At 50.0% G+C, this 18,896-nt stretch overlaps 1 protein-coding gene across 1 annotated transcript in view; it reads right to left on the minus strand.

Annotated features, from left to right (window-relative positions):
• LOC139232793 (cohesin subunit SA-1-like) overlaps positions 1–18,896 on the minus strand; it is a 68,746-nt gene that overhangs the window by 38,242 nt on the left and 11,608 nt on the right. Inside the window, exons 2-4 of the mRNA XM_070863286.1 lie at positions 17,365–17,701; positions 7,905–8,022; positions 952–1,077 (exon numbers count right to left, since the gene is read on the minus strand). Of these exons, the coding sequence (XP_070719387.1) occupies positions 952–1,077; positions 7,905–8,022; positions 17,365–17,690 (570 nt within the window). The 5' untranslated portion in view covers positions 17,691–17,701. The remainder of the gene's footprint in view (positions 1–951; positions 1,078–7,904; positions 8,023–17,364; positions 17,702–18,896) is intronic.

Genomic DNA, 18,896 nt, shown 5'->3' on the forward strand with positions numbered 1-18,896 from the left:
GATTCCAGCACGGACCGATTCATTTACAAAAGGAATGGATGGGAGAAATTGTCTAACACTAATGGTCCAGAACTACGGGCACCTGGGGGGTGAATCTAGTTAGGAAGCAGCATCAGTCAGGGACATCAATCGCCATGTGTTACCACAGCTCTCTCGCCTCGGAGTCAGAGGGTTGTGGGTCCAAGTCCCGATCCAGGGACAAGAGCACAAAATCCAGGCCCACACCCTGTGCTGAGGGAGCGCTGCACCGTGGGAGGGGCAGTACTGAGGGAGCGCCGCACCGCCAGAGGGGCAGTACTGAGGGAGCGCAGCACCGTCGGAGGGGCAGTGCCGAGGGAGCGCCACACTGTTGGAGGGGCAGTGCTGAGGGAGCGCCGCACTGTGGGAGGGGCAGTGCTAAGGGAGCGCCGCACTGTGGGAGGGGCAGTGCTGAGGGAGCCCCGCACTGTCGGAGGGGCAGCGCTGAGGGAGCGCCGCACTGTCGGAGGGGCAGCGCTGAGGGAGCGCCGCACTGTCGGAGGGGCAGCGTCGAGGGAGCCCCGCACTGTCGGAAGGGCAGCGCTGAGGGAGCCCCGCACCGTCACAGGTGTTGTCTTTTGGATGAGGCGTTAAACAGAGACCCCCGTCTATCCGTAGGGTGGATGTGAAAGATCCCGCTGCACTATTTTGAAGAAGAATGGAATGGGGGTGGGGGTTCTCCGTGTCCTGGGCCAATATTTATCCTCAACTAACATCACTAAAGGCGGCGGATCTGGCCATTATCACAGTGCTGTTTGTGGGAGCTTGCTATGTGCACATTGGCATTTCTTACATTACAACAGTGACTACACGTCAGACGTGCTTCAGCGGCTGTGAAGTGTTTTTGGGACGTGCGGAGGTGGTTGAAGGGGGTGTAGAAATGCAAGTGGGTCACCGACGGCCACAGCCCGCTGGCTGCCAGTCCGAACCCACCTGTGGGGCACTCTTCGCCAGTCTCGCTGACCCGGGCACAGCGCCGAGCTTTGGCTTCCTGGCCGTATTGGTCTTCCTTGCAGCCACCTTCCTCTCCACCAGCACACGCCTCGGCCGCTTGGCCAGCTGCAAACATATCGGAGCGACAAGCAGAACCTCAACAACAACTTGCATTTATATAGCATCGTCCTAAGGTGCTTCACAGCACTGTTACAAGACAAAGGTTCGACACCGAGCCACAAAGAGAAATTAGCCCCAGGTGACCGAAAGCTTGGGCAAAGAGGTAGGTTTTAAGGAGCTTCTTAAAAAGGGAGAGAGAGAGGTTTAGGAAGGGAGTTCTAGAGCTTGGGGCCCAGGCAACAGAAGGCACGGCCACCGATGGTGGAGCGATTATAATCAGGGATGGTCAGGAGGGCAGAATTAGAGGAGCGCAGACATTTTGGGGGGTTGTGGGGCTGGAGGAGATTACAGAGATAGGGAGGGGGCGAGGGCCATGGAGGGATTTGTAAACAAGGATGAGAATTTTGAAATCGAGGCGTTGCTTAACCAGGAGCCAATGTAGGTCAGCGAGCACAGGGGGTGATGGGTGAGTGGGACTCGGTGCGAGTTAGGACACGGGCTCAGCGAGCACAGGGGGCGATGGGTGAGCGGGACTCGGTGCGAGTTAGGACACGGGCTCAGCGAGCACAGGGGGCGATGGGTGAGCGGGACTCGGTGCGAGTTAGCACACGGGGCAGCGAGCACAGGGGGAGATGGGTGAGCGGGACTTGGTGCGAGTTAGGACACGGGCTCAGCGAGCACAGGGGTGATGGGTGAGCAGGACTTGGTGAGAGTTAAGACACGGGCTCAGCGAGCACAGGGGTGATGGGTGAGCGGGACTTGGTGCGAGTTAGGACACGGGCTCAGCGAGCACAGGGGTGATGGGTGAGCGGGACTCAGTGCGAGTTAGGACACGGGGCAGCGAGTCCAGGGGTGATGGGTGAGCAGGACTCGGTGCGAGTTTTGGATCACCTCCAGTTTACGTAGGGGAGAATGTGGGAGGCCAGCCAGGAGTGTGTTGGAATAGTCGAGTCTGGAGGTAACAAAGGCACGGATGAGGGCTTCAGCAGCGGATGAGCTGAGGCAGGGGCGGAGACGGGCGATGTTATGGAGGTGGAAACAGGCGGTCTTAGTTACGCTGCGGATATGTGGTCGAAAGCTCATTTCAGGGTCAAATATAGCACCGAGGTTGCGAAGAGTCTGGTTCAGCCTCAACACCACATACTTCGCTCGATGCCTCCGTAACATCGAAAGTCTCGTTCCGTCTCAGCTCATCTGCTGCTGCTGAAACCCTCGTCCGTGTTCCAGTCACTCCCAGACTCCAGGGCTCCCTGGCCTGCACGCCCCCTGTACACTTCAGCTCATCCAAAACTCTGCTGCCTTTATCCGAGCTCGCACCCGCCCTGCTCAGTGGCCACCCCTGTGCTCGCTGACCGAGAATCCATCCGGTTTACACCCTGCCATCCTGGTAGTTGTATTATACAACGACAGTGGGGTCGTTGACCAATCACTCTCGATCAGCGAGCCTTCAACAGACCCAGACAGGAGGTGAGGGAACTCCCATTGGGAGAGAGCTTTAAGAACCAGAGACCCAAAGTCTCCTGTTCCTCCCGAGCTCGCTACTCACCACACGTCACGTCTCGCATTACTCAAGACACTGTATCCCAAAAAAAAGTCCCTTTCTGAAAGAAAGCTATCCAATTTACATTTCAATGAATCAACACGAACTGCTCCCACCGTCTCCGTCGTGAGCCTGTTCCATCTCATCATCATCATAGGCAGTTGGAATCGAGGAAGACTTGCTTCCACTCAGAGAGTGAGTTCTCAGGTGACTGAACAGTCCAAAACGGGAATTACAGTCTCTGTCACAGGTGGGACAGACAGTGGTTGAGGGAAAGGGTGGGTGGGGAATCTGGTTTGCCGCACACTCCTTCCGCTGCCTATAATAGGAGCAGGAGTCGGCCATTTGGCCCCTCGAGCCTGCTCCGCCATTCAATAAGATCATGGCTGATCTGATCATGGACTCAGCTCCACTTCCCCGCCCGCTCCCCATAACCCTTTATTCCCTTATCGCTCAAAAATCTCTTTATCTCCACCTTAAATATATTCAATGACCCAGCCTCCACAGCTCTCTGGGGCAGAGAATTCCACAGACTCACGACCCTCAGAAGAAATTTCTCAGCGGTTTTAAATGGGCGGCCCCTTATTCTGAGACAACGTCCCGTAGTTTTAGCTTCCCTTACGAGTGGAAATATCCTCTCTAAATCCACCTTGTCGAGCACCCTCATTATCTTATGTTTCAATAAAATCACCGCTTATTCTTCTGAACTCCAATGAATAGAGGCCCAACCTTTCTTTGTAAGTCAACCCCTTCATCACTGGAATCAACCTAGTGAGCCTTCTCTGGACTGCCTCCAGCTGACAGCTGATGACCTCACTGGTGATGATTACCGCATCATTGACCGAGCTAACTACCATAAATAGACCTAATCATCATCAGAGGCAGTCCCTCGAAATCGAGGAAGACTTGCTTCCACTCCAAAAGTGAGTTCTCAGGTGACTGAACAGTCCAATACGGGAATTACAGTCTCTGTCACAGGTGGGACAGAAAGTGGTTGAAGCAAAGGGTGGGTGGGGAGTCTGGTTTGCCGCACGCTCCTTCCGCTGCCTGCGCTTGCTTTCTGCATGTTCTTGGTGATGAGACTCGAGGTGCTCAGCGCCCTCCCAGATGCTCTTCCTCCACTTAGGGCGGTCTTTGGCCAGGTGTCGGTGGGGATGTTGCACATTATCAAGGGGGCTTTGAGGGTGTCCTTGAAACGTTTCCTCTGCCCACCTGGAGCTCACTTGCCGTGTAGGAGTTCCGAGTAGAGCGCTTGCTTTGGGAGTCTCGTGTCGGGCATGCGGACAATGTGGCCTGCCCAGCGGAGCTGGTCGAGTGTGGTCAGTGCTTCGATGCTGGGGATGTTGGCCTGGTCGAGGACGCTAACATTGGTGCGTCTGTCCTCCCTGGGGATTTGCAGGACCTTGCGGAGACATCGTTGGTGGTATTTCTCCAGCGACTTGAGGTGTCTACTGTACATGGTCCACATCTCTGAGCCATACAGGAGGGCGGGTATCATTACAGCCCTGTAGACCATAAGCTTGGTGCCAGATTTGAGGGCCTGATCTTCAAACACTCTTTTCCTCAGGCGGCCGAAGGCTGCGTTGGCACACTGCAGACGGTGTTGGACCTCGTCGTCGATGTCTGCCTTTGCTGATAATGGGCTCCCGAGGTTATAGAAAGTGGTCCACGTTGTCCGTGGCTGTTCCGTAGCCTACCCATGCGCTCACTGTAATACTGTTTCTGCAGATGAGTTTTGGCTTTCGCCCCATTCCAGCACAGGCCGTGTCCGCTGGTTCGAATGTTCTGGACAAGGTGAGACAACTGGTCACAATCCAGTCACTGCAGAATCCTAAAATCAGCAATCAGATCACCTCTCAAACGCCTACGTTTCCTGTGAGAAACAGCCCCGTTTACATATCCGTCTCTCAATAATATCGCCCCTCCACCCCGTCAATCATTCTGGCTCCTCTCTTCTGTAACCAGTCACGAGCTGCAATATCCGGTCAGTACTGCGGTGACCAGAGGCGTACGCAGGACTCCAGGTCCAGCCGCAACAACGCTCTAGAAAGTGGCACGAATACCACTTTCTTACGAAGAACGTAAGAAATAGGAGTCGTCGGCCATTCGGCCCCTCGAGCCTGCTCCGCCATTCAATAAGATCATGGCTGATCAGATTGTGGACTCAGCTCCACTTCCCCGCCCGCTCCCCATAACCCTTGACTCCCTTATCGCTCAAAAATCTGTCTATCTCCACCTTAAATATATTCAATGACCCAGCCTCCACAGCTCTCTGGGGCAGAGAATTCCACAGATTTACAACCCTCTGAGAGAAGAAATTCCTCATCTCAGTTTTAAATGGGCAGCCCCTTATTCCGAGACTATGTCCCCTAGTTTTTGTTTCCCCTATATGAGTGGAAATATCCTCTCTGCATCCACCTTGTCGAGCCCCCTCATTATCTTATATGTTTCAATAAGATCACCTCTCATTCTTCTGACTCCAACCTACTCAACCTTTTTTCATAAGACAACCCCCTCATCTCCGGAATCAACCTAGTGAACCTTCTCTGAACAGCCTCCAAGGCAAGTATATCCTTCCTTAAATACGGAGACCAAAACTGTACGCAGTACTCCAGGTGTGGCCTCACCAATACCCTGTATAGTTGTAGCAGGACTTCTCTGCTTTTATACTCTATCGTCCTTGCAATAAAGACCAACATTCCACTTGCTGTACCTGCATGCTAACTTGTTGTGTTTCATGCACAAGGACCTCCAGGTCCCTCTTTACTGCAGCACATGCATTGGTTCGGGGGTTCCCCCAGTTCCAAATCCTCCTCGTATTCAAATCCCTCCGTAGCCTTGCCCCTCCCCATCTCTGGCACCTCCTCCAACGCTGACCTTTCACACGTCCCTCTGTCCATTCGCCCCCATCATTGGCGACTGTACCAACATGACTGAGGCCCGAATCTCAGGAATTCCTTCCTTGAACCTCTTCCCCCTCACTCTCCGCCTTGAAGACGCTCCTTAAAACCAACCCCGTGACCAGGATTTTAGTCACTGCTCCCGACAGCTCCTTGGGCGGATCGGCGACAATCTTGGACTGATTACGCTCCTGTGGTTTTGAAAGGGAGGGGAGGAACGAGTACCCAAGGAGTGCCAAACATTCGCAATGTTAGCAACATGGGAGCCAGGATCGGACCTTGGCTGGTCAGTTTATTAATATTAATTTTTATTTATATAGCGCCTTTAACATAGTAAAAGGTCCCAAGGCGCTTCACAGCGTTTGTCACAAGATAAAACACACAAGTTTGACACCGAGCCACATAAGAAGAAATTAAGGCAGATGATCAAAGGCTTGGTTAAAGAGGTAGGTTTCAAGGGGCGTCTTAAAGGAGGAAAGAGAGGCGGAGAGGTTTAGGCAGGGAGTTCCAGAGCTTGGGGCCCAGGTAGCTGATGGCACGGCCAACAATGGTTGAGCGATTAGAATCAGAGAAGCTCAGGAGGGCAGAATTAGAGGAGCACAGACACCTCGGGGGTGGGGTTGTGAGGCTGAAAAAGATTAGAGATAGGGAGGGGCGAGGCCATGGAGTGATTTGTAAACAACGATGTGAATTTTGAAATCAAGGCGTTGCTTAACCGGGAGCCAATGTAGCGAGCACAAGGGGTGGTGGGTGAGCGGGACTCGGTGCAAGTTAGGACACGGGGCAGCGAGCACAGGGGGTGATGAGTGAGCGGGACTCGGTGCGAGTTAGGACACGGGGCAGCGAGCACAGGGGGTGATGGGTGAGCGGGACTCGGTGCGAGTTAGGACACGGGACAGCGAGCACAGGGGGTGATGGGTGAGCGGGACTCGGTGCGAGTTAGGACACGGGGCAGCCGAGTTTTGGATCACCTCTAGTTTACGTAGGTAGAATGTGGGAGGCTGGCCAGAAGTGCGTTGGAATAGTCAAGTCTGGAGGTAACAAAGGCATTGATGAGGGCTTCAGCAGTAGAAGGGGCGGGGACGGGCGATGTTACGGAGGCGGAAAGAGTTTCGTGGGTACGTGTTCAGAGGAACAGGAGGTGGGGCTCGTGGAGAAGAGGAGTTCAGAGGGTATGGGGTGGGGCGGGGTTTGGAGAGACTAGAGAGAGACACGCAGGATCAGGTCTAGGACAGAGGGGAAGATGGGAGTGGAGGAGGTGTGACAGTGGGAATAGGGAACAGGGCAGCAGTGGAGACAGCTGAACAAACTGCTGCTACTTGTTGGGAGTCGATGGTGGAGGGGGCATGGGGGAGGGGTTTACAGAGATCGTTGGTGAAGAGAAGCTCGGGGTTATCCGTGCTGTCTGGGATTTTCCTGCGGCAGCTGGCAGTTTTGGCTGCGATGGGGCCACGGGATAGCGGTGACAGAAAATAAAAATACCCAGCCTGGTGCAGCAGGTCGGGGCTGAGGCGCAATGCGAGAGGGAGCTTTACTCTGTATCTAACCCCGTGCTGTACCTGTCCTGGGAGTGTTTGATGGGACAGTGTCGAGGGAGCTTTACTCTGTATCTAACCCCCTGTACCTGCCCTGGGAGTGTTTGATGGGACAGTGTAGAGGGAACTTTACTCTGTATCTAACCCCGTGCTGTACCTGCCCTGGGAGTGTTTGATGGGACAGTGTAGAGGGAACTTTACTCTGTATCTAACCCCCTGTACCTGCCCTGGGAGTGTGTGATGGGACAGTGTAGAGTGAGCTTTACTCTGTATCTAACCCCGTGCTGTACCTGCCCTGGGAGTGTTTGATGGGACAGTGTAGAGTGAGCTTTACTCTGTATCTAACCCCGTGCTGTACCTGCCCTGGGAGTGTTTGATGGGACAGTGTAGAGGGAGCTTTACTCTGTATCTAACCCCGTGCTGTACCTGCCCTGGGAGTGTTTGATGGGACAGTGTAGAGGGAGCTTTACTCTGTATCTAACCCCGTGCTGTACCTGCCCTGGGAGTGTTTGATGGGACAGTGTAGAGGGAGCTTTACTCTGTATCTAACCCCGTGCTGTACCTGCCCTGGGAGTGTTTGATGGGACAGTGTAGAGGGAGCTTTACTCTGTATCTAACCCCGTGCTGTACCTGCCCTGGGAGTGTTTGATGGGACAGTGTAGAGGGAGCTTTACTCTGTATCTAACCCCGTGCTGTACCTGCCCTGGGAGTGTTTGATGGGACAGCGTAGAGGGAGCTTTACTCTGTATCTAACCCCGTGCTGTACCTGCCCTGGGAGTGTTTGATGAGACAGTGTCGAGGGAGCTGTAGAGAACACGCTCTACACCAATTACACGCGGTGCCGTGCGGTCATCTTACCGGCGACCTGTGCGGAGGCGAGGCCATTGGTTTCTTCCTCTTCTTCAGAGTCTCCTCGAAGTCGCTCCCGGTCTCCGACTCCGACTCCAACTCCGATTCCGATTCACTTTCGGCATCGCTGGGAGAAAGCAGAGAGGGGGTTTAGATCCCCGAGCAAGCGGTGTCCACAGACAGGGGTGTACACTACTCCAGCTGGAGGTCGAAGGGCAGAGGCAGGGCCCAGAGGCGAGACTGTTGGACTGGGAACATCTCGCACAGCTGGCAGCGAATACCAAGCAGCAGCCGCCCGCAAAACTCTCCTCAAATTGCGTTCGTAAAAACCTCGGCAATTTGGGACCTCAGCAAAAAATACAAGTATTGATTTTCCTTGGGACGACCGACTGGCCTGCTCCTGACCCGGTCAAGGGTTTCCTGTCCACTCCTTCCACACCCAAAGCTTTCTGGTTTCCTCACGGCACATAGCAATCACACTCGCTGGCTTCTACCCATTACCTTTCCCACTCGATTATATTTCACACTGGGCGTTAGAATCAGAGAACGGTCACAGCACAGGAGGCCGCCATTGGGCCCGTCGAACCTGTGCCGGCTCTCTGCAAGAGCACCTCAGCCAGTCCCACTCCCCCGCACTTTCCCCGGAGCCCTGCTGATTTTTCTTCTTCAGGTACTTGTCCAACTCCCTTTCAAAGGCCACGATTGAGTCTGCCTCCACCACCCTCGCAGGCAGCGCATTCCAGATCCCAACCACTCGCTGCGTAAAAACGTTTGCCCTCGAGTCACCTTTGGTTCTTCTGCCAATCGCCTTAAATCTGTGTCCTCTGGTTCTCGCCCCTTCCACCAATGGGAACAGTTTCTCTCGACTACTCTGTCCAGACCCCTCATGATTTTGAGCACCTTGATCAAATCTCCTCTCAATCTTACATAAGAAATAGGAGCAGGAGTAGGAGTCGGCCATACGGCCCCTCGAGCCTTTTCCGCCATTTAATATCATGGCTGATCCGATCATGGACTCGGGTCCCCATAAACCCTTGTCCCCTTTTTAGGAAACGGTCTATTTCTGTCTTAAATTGATTCAATGACCCGGCTTCCACAGCTCTCCGAGGCAGCGACTTCCACAGATTTACAACCCTCAGAGAAAAAATTCCTCATCTCAATTTTAAATGGGTGGTCCTTATTCTAAGACTATGCCCCCTAGTTCTAGATTCCCCCATAAGGAGAAACATCCTCTCTGCATCCACCTTGTCGAGCCCCCTCATTATCTTATACGTTTCGATAAGATCACCTCTCATTCTTCTGAATTCCAATGAGTAGAGGCCCAACTTACCCAACCTTTCCTCATAAGTCAACCTCCTCATCTCCGGAATCAACCGAGTGAACCTTCTCTGAACTGCCTCCAAAGCAAGTATATATCCTTTCGTAAATATGGAAACCAAAACTGCACGCAGTATTCCAGGTGTGGCCTCACCAATACCCTGTACAACTGTTGTAAGACTTCCCTGCTTTTATACTCCATCCCCTTTGATGATACCATTGGCCTTCCTGATCACTTGCTGTACCTGCATACTATCCTTTTGTGTTTCATGCACAAGTACCCCCAGGTCCCGCTGTACTGCAGCACTTTGCAATCTTTCTCCATTTAAATAATAACTTGCTCTTTGATTTTTTTTCCGCCAAGTGACCTCACACTTTCCAACATTATACTCCATCTGCCAAATTTTTGCCCACTCACTTAGCCTGTCAATGTCTTTTTGCGGATTTGTTGTGTCCTCCTCACACATTGCTTTTCCTCCCATCTTTGTATCGTCAGCAAACTTGGCTACATTACACTCAGTCCCTTCTTCCAAGTCATTAATATAGATTGTAAATAGTTGGGGTCCCAGCACTGATCCCTGCGGCACCCCAGTGGTTACTGGTTGCCAACCAGAGAATGAACCATTTATCCCAACTCTGTTTTCTGTTAGTTAGCCAATCCTCTATCCATGCTAGTATATTATCCCCAACCCCGTGAACTTTTATCTTGTGCAGTAACCTTTTATGTGGCACCTTGTCAAATGCCTTCTGGAAGTCCAAATACACCACATCCCCTGGTTCCCCTTTATCCACCCTGTTCGTTACATCCTCAAACAACTCCAGCAAATTTGTCAAACATGACTTCGCCTTCATAAATCCAGGCTGACTCTGTCTGACCGAATTTTGCTTTTCCAAATGTCCTGCTACTGCTTCTTTAATGATGGACTCCAACTGCTCTTCTCTGCTCCGAGGAGAACAACCCCAGCTTCTCCACGTAACTGAAGTCCCTCATCCCTGGAACCACTCTCGTAAATCTTTTCTGCACCCTCTCTAAGGGTTTGACATCCTTCGTAAAGTGCGGTGCACAGAATCGGACACAATACTCCAGTTGAGGCCGAACCAGTGTTTTATACAGGTTCATCATAACTTCCTTGCTGTTGTACTCTATGCCTCTATTTATGAAGCCCAGGATTCCGTATGCATTTTTAACCATTTTCTCAACCGGCCCTGCCACCTTCAGTGACTTGTGTACATACCCCCACCCCCACAGTCTCTCTATTCATGCAGCTGCTTTAGGGTTGCACCCATTAGTTTATATAGAATAATAATAGAAAAGCAAATTCTAATTTAAATGGAGAAAATTACAAAGTGCTGCAGTACAGAGGGACCTGGGGGTCCTTGTGCATGAAACACAAAAAAGTTAGTATGCAGGTACAGCAAGTGATCAGGAAGGCCAGTGGAATGTTGACCTTTATTGCAAGGGGGATAGAGTATAAAAGCAGAGAAGTCCTGCTACAACTGTACAGGATATTGGTGAGGCCACACCTGGAGTACTGTGTACAGTTTTGGTCTCCGTATTTCAGGAAGGATATACTTGCATTGGAGGCTGTTCAGAGAAGGTTCACGAGGTTGATTCCGGAGATGAGGGGGTTGACTTATGAGGATAGGTTGAGTAGGTTGGGCCTATACACATTCGAGTTCAGAAGAATGAGAGGTGATCTTATCGAAACATATAAGATAATAAGGGGCTCGACAAGGTGGATGCAGAGAGGATGTTTCCACTCATAGGGGAAACTAAAACTAGGGGGCATAGTCTTAGAATAAGGGGCCGCCCATTTAAAACTGAGATGAGGAGGAATTTCTTCTCTCAGAGGGTTGTAAATCTGTGGAATTCTCTGCCCCAGAGAGCTGTGGAGGCTGGGACACTGAATATATTTAAGGTGGAGATACAGATTTTTGGGCGATAAAGGAGTAAACAGTTATGGGGAGCAGGCAGGGAATTGGAGCTGAGTCCATGATCAGATCAGCCATGATCTTATTGAATGGCGGAGCAGGCTCGAGGGGCCAAATGGCCGACTCCTGCTCCCATTTCTTATGTTCCGACCCAAATGTATCACTTCACACTTTTCTGCGTTAAATTTCATCTGCCACGTGTCTGCCCATTCCACCAGCCAGTCCATGTCCTCTCGAAGTCTATCACTATCCTTACAACAGTGACTGCACTCCAAAAGTACTTCACTGGCTGTAAAGCACTTTGAAACGTCCGGTGGTCGTGAAAGGCGCTATATAAACGCAAGTCTTTTTTAACCTCACTGTTCACGATACTTTTGTTTTGTGTCATCTGCAAAGTTTGAAATTGTGCCTTGTGTACTCGAGTCCAAGTCATTAATATTTATCAAGAAAAGCAGTGGTCCCAGTACCGATCCCTGGGGAACACCCACTGTATACCTTCCTCCTGTCCGAAAAACAACCGTTCACCACTACTCTGTTTCCCGTCACTGAGCCGTATCCATATCCGTATCCATGCTGCCACTGACCCTTTTATTCCATGGGCTTCAACTTTGCTGGCAGGCCGATTACGTGGCACTTTATCAAACGCCTTTTGGAAATCCATGTACACCACGTCAACTGCATCGCCCTCATCAACCCTCTCCGCTACCGCATCAAAAACATTTCTCAGGCTGGACATGTGTGGATTATCTTTCTCGCTCACTGTGTCGGTCAACCAGTTGAGTTTTTAGGGCAATCGGACTGTTTCATGGTCACTTTTACAGATACCAGCTTTTTCTCATCAGATATTTTTAAACCGCACCTCAATTCGCAAACTTCCATGATGGGATTTTAACGTGCTTTCTCGTGGATTGCTGGTCCAGTACAAGCACTAGGTTCACTAGCTTGATTCCGGAGATTGAGGGGGTTGACTTATGAGGAAAGGTTCAGTAGGTTGGGCCTCTACTCATTGGAGTTCAGAAGAATGAGAGGTGATCTTATCGAAACAGAAGATAATAAGGGGGCTTGACAAGGTGGATGCAGAGAGGATGCTTCCACTCATAGGGGAGACTAGAACTAGGGGGCATAATCTTAGAATAAGGGGCCGCCCATTTAAAACTGAGATGAGGAGGAATTTTTTCTCTGAGGGTTGCAAATCTGTGGAATTCGCTGCCTCAGAGAGCTGTGGAAGCTGGGACATTGAAACATAGAAAATAGGTGCAGGAGTAGGCCATTCGGACCTTCGAGTCTGCACCATTCAATAAGATCATGGCTGATCATTCACCTCAGTACCCCTTTCCTGCTTTCTCTCCATACCCCTTGATCCCTTTAGCCTTAAGGGACATATCTAACTCCCTCTTGAATATATCCAACAAACCGGCATCAACAACTCTCTGCGGTAGGGAATTCCACAGGTTAACAACTCTGAGTGAAGAAGTTTCTCCTCATCTCGGTCCTAAATGGCTTACCCCTGATCCTCAGACTGTGTCCCCTGGTTCTGGACTTCCCCAACATCGGGAACATTCTTCCTGCATCTAACCTGTCCAGTCCAGTCAGAATTTGATATATTTCTATGAGATCCCCTCTCATCCTTCTAAACTCCAGTGTATAAAGGCCCAGTTGATCCAGTCTTTCTTCATATATCAGTCCCACCATCCCGGGAATCAGTCACTGCACTCCTTCAATAGCAAGAACGTCCTTCCTCAGATTAGGCGACCAAAACTGAACAAAATATTCCAGGTGAGGCCTCACCAAGGCCCTGTACAACTGCAGTAAGACCTCCCTGCTCCGATACTCAAATCCCCCAGCTATGAAGGCCAAAATACCATTTGCCTTCTTCACCACCTGCTGTACCTGCATGCCAACTTTCAATGACTGATGTACCATGACACCCAGGTCTCGTAGTACCTCCCCTTTTCCTAATCTGCCGCCATTCAGATAATATTCTGTTTTTGCCCCCAAAGTGGATATCCTCACATTTATCCACATTATACTGCATCTGCCATGTATTTGCCCACTCACCTAACCTGTCCAAGTCACCCTGCAGCCTTTTAGCGTCCTCCTCACAACTCACAACGCCACCCAGCTTAGTGTCATCTGCAAACTTGAGATATGACACTCAATTCCCTCATCCAAATCATTAATGTATATTGTAAATAGCTGGGGTCCCAGCACTGAGCCCTGCGGCACCCCACTAGTCACTGCCTGCCATTCTGAAAAATGGCCAAGGTTCGAGGGAAACTAGAAGATTGGGAAAATTTTAAACGACAGCAAAGAATGACTAAGAAAGCAATAAAGAAGGGGAAGATAGATTACGAAAGTAAACTTGCGCAAAACATAAAAACAGATAGTAAAAGCTTTTACCGATAGATAAAACAGAAAAAAGAGTGACTAAAGTAAATGTTGGTCCCTTAGAAAATGAAATGGGGGATTTAATAATGGGAAATGTGGAAATGGCTGAGACCTTAAACAATTATTTTGCTTCGGTCTTCACAGTGGAAGACACAAAATCCATGCCAAAAATTGCTGGTCACGGGAATGTGGGAAGGGAGGACCTTGAGACAATCACTATCACTAGGGGGGTAGTGCTGGACAGGCTAATGGGACTCAAGGTAGACAAGTCCCCTGGTCCTGATGAAATGCATCCCAGGGTATTAAAAGAGATGGCGAAGTTATAGCAGATGCATTCGTTATAATTACCAAAATTCTCTGGGCTCTGGGGAGGTACCAGCGGATTGGAAAGCAGCTAATGTAACGCCTTTGTTTAAAAAAGGGGGCAGACAAAAGGCAGGTAACTATAGGCCGGTTAGTTTAACATCTGTATTGGGGAAAATGCTTGAAGAAATAGCGGGACATCTAGATAGGAATAGTGCAATCAAGCAGACGCAGCATGGATTCATGAAGGGGAAATCATGTTTAACTAACTTATTGAAATTCTTTGAGGATATAACGAGCATGGTGGATAGAGGTGTACCGATGGATGTGGTGTATTTAGATTTCCAAAAGCATTCGATAAGGTGCCACACAAAAGGTTACTGCAGAAGATAAAGGTACGCAGAGTCAGAGGAAATGTATTAGCATGGATAGAGAATTGGCTGGCTAACAGAAAGCAGAGAGTCGGGATAAATGGGTCCTTTTCGGGTTGGAAATCGGTGATTAGTGGTGTGCCACAGGGATCGGTGCTGGGACCACAACTGTTTACAATATACATAGATGACCTGGAAGAGGGGACAGAGTGTAGTGTAACAAAATTTGCAGATGACACAAAGATTAGTGGGAAAGCGGTTGTTTAGAGGACACAGAGAGGCTGCAAAGAGATTTAGATAGGTTAAGCGAATGGCCTGTTTGGCAGATGGAATACAATGTCGGAAAATGTGAGGTCATCCACCTTGAGAAAAAAAAACAGTAAAAGGAAATATTATTTGAATGGGGAGAAATTACAACATGCTGCGGTGCAGAGAGACCTGGGGGTCCTTGTGCATGAATCCCAAAAAGTTAGTTTGCAGGTGCAGCAGGTGATCAGGAAGGCGAATGGAATGTTGGCCTTCATTGCGAGAGGGATGGAGTACAAAAGCAGGGAGGTCCTGCTGCAACTGTACAGGGTATTGATGAGGCCGCACCTGGAGTACTGCGTGCAATTTTGGTCACCTTACTTAAGGAAGGATATACTAGCTTTGGAGAGGGTGCAGAGACGATTCACTAGGCTGATTCCGAAGATGTGGGGGCTGCCTTATGATGACAGATTGAGTAGACTGGGTCTTTACTCGTTGGAGTTCAGAAGGATGAGGGGTGATCTTATAGAAACATTTTAAATAATGAAGGGGATAGACAGGATAGAGGCAGAGAGGTTGTTTCCACTGGTCGGGGAGACTAGAACTAGGGGGCACAGCCTCAAAATACGGGGGAGCCAATTTCAAACCGAATTGAGAAGGAATTTCTTCTCCCAGAGGGTTGTGAATCTGTGAAATTCTCTGCCCAAGGAAGCAGTTGAGGCTAGCTCATTAAATATATTCAAATCATAGATAGATAGATTTTTAACCAATAAGGGAATTAAGGGTTATGGGGAGCGGGCGGGTAAGTGGAGCTGAGTCCACGGCCAGATCAGCCATGATCTTGTTGAATGGTGGAGCAGGGGCTAGATGGCCTACTCCTGTTCCTAATTCTTATGTTCTTATGACCCATTTATCCCGACTTTCTGCTTCCTGTCTGCCAATTAGTTCTCTATCCACGTCAGTACATTACCCCCAATACCATGTGCTTTAATTTTGCACACCAATCTCGTGTGGGACCTTGTCAAAAGCCTTTTGAAAGTCCATAGCCACTAGTTCTCCCTTGTCCACTCTACTAGTTACATCCTCAAAAAATTCCAGATTTGTCAAGCATGATTTCCCCATCATAAATCCAGGCTGACTTGGACCGATCCTGTCACTGCTCTCCAAATGCGCTGCTATTTCATCTTTAATAATTGATTCCAACATTTTCCCCACTAGTGATGTCAGGCTAACCGGTCTATAATTCCCCGTTTTCTCTCTCCCTCCTTTTTTAAAAAGTGGTGTTACATTAGCTACCCTCCAGTCCATAGGAACTGATCCAGAGTTGATAAGACTGTTGGAAAATGATCACCAATGCATCCACTATTTCTAGGGCCACTTCCTTAAGTACTCTGGGATGCAGACTATCAGGCCCCGGGGATTTATCGGCCTTCAATCCCATCAATTTACCCAACACAATTTCCTGCCGAATAAGAATATCCTTCAGTTCCTCCTTCTCACTTGACCCTCGGTCCCCTAGTATTTCCGGAAAGTTATTTGTGCCTTCCTTCGTGAAAACAGAACCAAAGTATTTGTTCAGCTGGTCTGCCATTTCTTTGTTCCCCATTATAAATTCACCTGAATCTGACCCATGTTTGCCTTCATTAATCTTTTTCTCTTCACATATCTATAGAAACTTTTGCAGTCAGTTTTTATGTTCCCAGCAAGCTTCCTCTCATACTCTATTTCCCCCCTCTTAATTAAACCCTTGGTCCCCCTTTGCTGTATTATAAAATTCTCCCAGTCCTCCGGTTTTGCTGCTTTTTCTGGCCAATTTATATGCCTCTTCCTTGGATTTAACTCTATCCTTAATTTCCCTTGTTAGCCACGGTTGAGCCACCTTCCCCGTTTTATTTTTACACCAGACAGGGATGTACAATTGTTGAAGTTCATCCATGCGATTTTTAAATGTTTGCCATTGCCTATCCACCGTCAATCCTTTAAGTATCATTTCTAGCCAATTCACGTCTCATACCATCGAAGTTACCTTTCCTTAAGTTCAGGATCCTAGTTTCTGAATTAACTGTGTCACTTTCCATCTTAATGAAGAATTCTACCATATTATGGCCACTCTTCCCCAAGGTGCCTCGGAATCTGAAATTTTTTGAGGATGTAACTAGTAGAGTGGACAAGGGAGAATCAGTGGAGGCAACTTGGGGAAGATTGTTAATTAGTCCTTTCTCATTACACACCACCCAGTCTGGGATGGCCAGCCCTCCAGTTGGTTCCTCGAAATATTGGTCTAGAAAGCCATCCCTAATACACTCCAGGAAATCCTCCTCCACCGTACTGCTACCAGTTTGGTTAGCCCAGTCTATGTGTAGATTAAAGTCGATTAAAGTTGAATATATTTAAGACAGAGATAGGCAGTTTCTTAACCGATAAGGGAATAAAGGGTTATGGGGAGCGGGCAGGGAAGTGGACCAGAGTCCATGATCGGATCAGCCATGATCGTATTAAATGGCGGAGCAGGCTCGAGGTGGGGTGTGGCCTACTCCTGCTCCGATTTCTTCTGCTCTTATAAGCCCGACAGCGCAGTACCACAATCGGTCTAGGTGAGGGTGGACTATTGGCCAGGACACTGGGGGGTGATCAGGTCTGCTTCTGCCAGCAGTGCCAGCTAAAGAGACAGACGGGACCTCGGTTTAACAGTGCAGCAAGGGCAGGTAAAGAGGGGCGCTGCAACGCTGGCCTTTCACTCTGTGGGGACAGACTAAGTCCAGACTGATCCAGAGTTGGAATGGCCGTGTGAGCACGATGGGGGGGGGGGGGGGCGCGACATTGCAGCACAAGGTGTGAAACACAGCTGGACCCTGAACATTGCCTCAACCCCCCCACCCACCCCCTCCCCAACAACGCACACATTGACTTACTCGGAGTCAGGGTACCCTCCAGCCAGCAGCTCCGCCACCTGTTCCCCTCGGAAATAGGCCGGGCTGGAATACTGCGACCCCACGCCCCTCACACTGCTCCCCGGAGACACCGGCACCTCGGAGCCCGGGGAGACTTTCTTCGAGCTCAACGCCGGCCCCTCGGAGCCCGGGGAGACTTTCCTCGAGCTCAACTCCGACCCCTCGGAGCCCGGGGAGACTTTCCTCGAGCTCAACTCCGGCCCCTCGGAGCCCGGGGAGACTTTCCTCGAGGTCAACTCCGGCCCCTCGGAGCCCGGGGAGACTTTCCGCGACCTCAACACCGGCATGGCTGCAAGAGCTGCAAAACAAACAGAGACCCTGTCACATACACACAGGGCTGGAAGGGGAGGGTACACCCCACCCCCACAACCTCTCCCCCTCTCTCTTGCAGCCCCCACCCACCCACTCTCTCTCTCTCTCTCTCTCTCTCGGGGGTTTTTAAGCTTCGGTCTCTCTCTCTCGGGGGTTTTTAAGCTTCAGTCTCTCTCTCTCTCGGAGTTTTTACCTTCAGTCTCTCTCTCTCTCTCTCGGGGGTTTTTAAGCTTCAGTCTCTCTCTCTCTCTCTCTCTCTCTCTCTCGGGGTTTTTACCTTCAGTCTCTCTCTCTCTCTCTCTGGGGTTTTTAAGCTTCAGTCTCTCTCTCTCTCTCTCTCTCTCTGGGGTTTTTAAGCTTCAGTCTCTCTCTCTCTCTCTCTCTCTCTCTCACACACAGGGTTTTTACCTTCAGTCTCTCTCTCTCTCTCTCGGGGGTTTTTAAGCTTCAGTCTCTCTCTCTCTCTCTCTCGGGGTTTTTACCTTCAGTCTCTCTCTCTCTCTCGGGGGTTTTTAAGCTTCAGTCTCTCTCTCTCTCTCTCTCTCGGGGTTTTTACCTTCAGTCTCTCTCTCTCTCTCGGGGGTTTTTAAGCTTCAGTCTCTCTCTCTCTCTCTCTCTCTCTCTCTCTCGGGGGTTTTTACCTTCAGTCTCTCTCTCTCTCTCTCTCTCTCTCGGGGTTTTTACCTTCAGTCTCTCTCTCTCTCTCTCTCTCTCTCTCTCTCGGGGGTTTTTAAGCTTCAGTCTCTCCCTCTCGGTGCTATTTACCTTGTGTCTCTCGCTCCCTCTGTCTCTCTGGGCTTTTTTACCTACAATCTCTCTCTCTGGGGTTTTTACCATCAGTCTCGCTCTCTCTATCGGGGTTTTTTTTACCTTCAGTCGCTCTCTCTCTCAGGGTTTTTACCTTGTGTGTCTCTCTCTCTCTCTCTCTCTCTCTCTGGGTTTTTTTACCTTCAGTCTCTCTCTCGCGGGGTTTTTTTTTACCTTCATTCTCTCCCTCAATTTCTCTGGGTTTTTTACCTTCAGTCTCTCTTTCTCTGGGTTTTTTTTAACCTTCAGTCTCTCTCTCTCTCTCTCTCTCTCTCTCTGGGTTTTTTTTACCTTCAGTCTCTCTCTCTCTCTCTCTCTCTCTGGGTTTTTTACCTTCAGTCTCTCTTTCTCTGGGTTTTTTTAACCTTAAGTCT

Source organism: Pristiophorus japonicus, chromosome 20 (assembly GCF_044704955.1).
Source record: "Pristiophorus japonicus isolate sPriJap1 chromosome 20, sPriJap1.hap1, whole genome shotgun sequence".
NCBI lineage: Eukaryota > Metazoa > Chordata > Chondrichthyes > Pristiophoridae > Pristiophorus > Pristiophorus japonicus.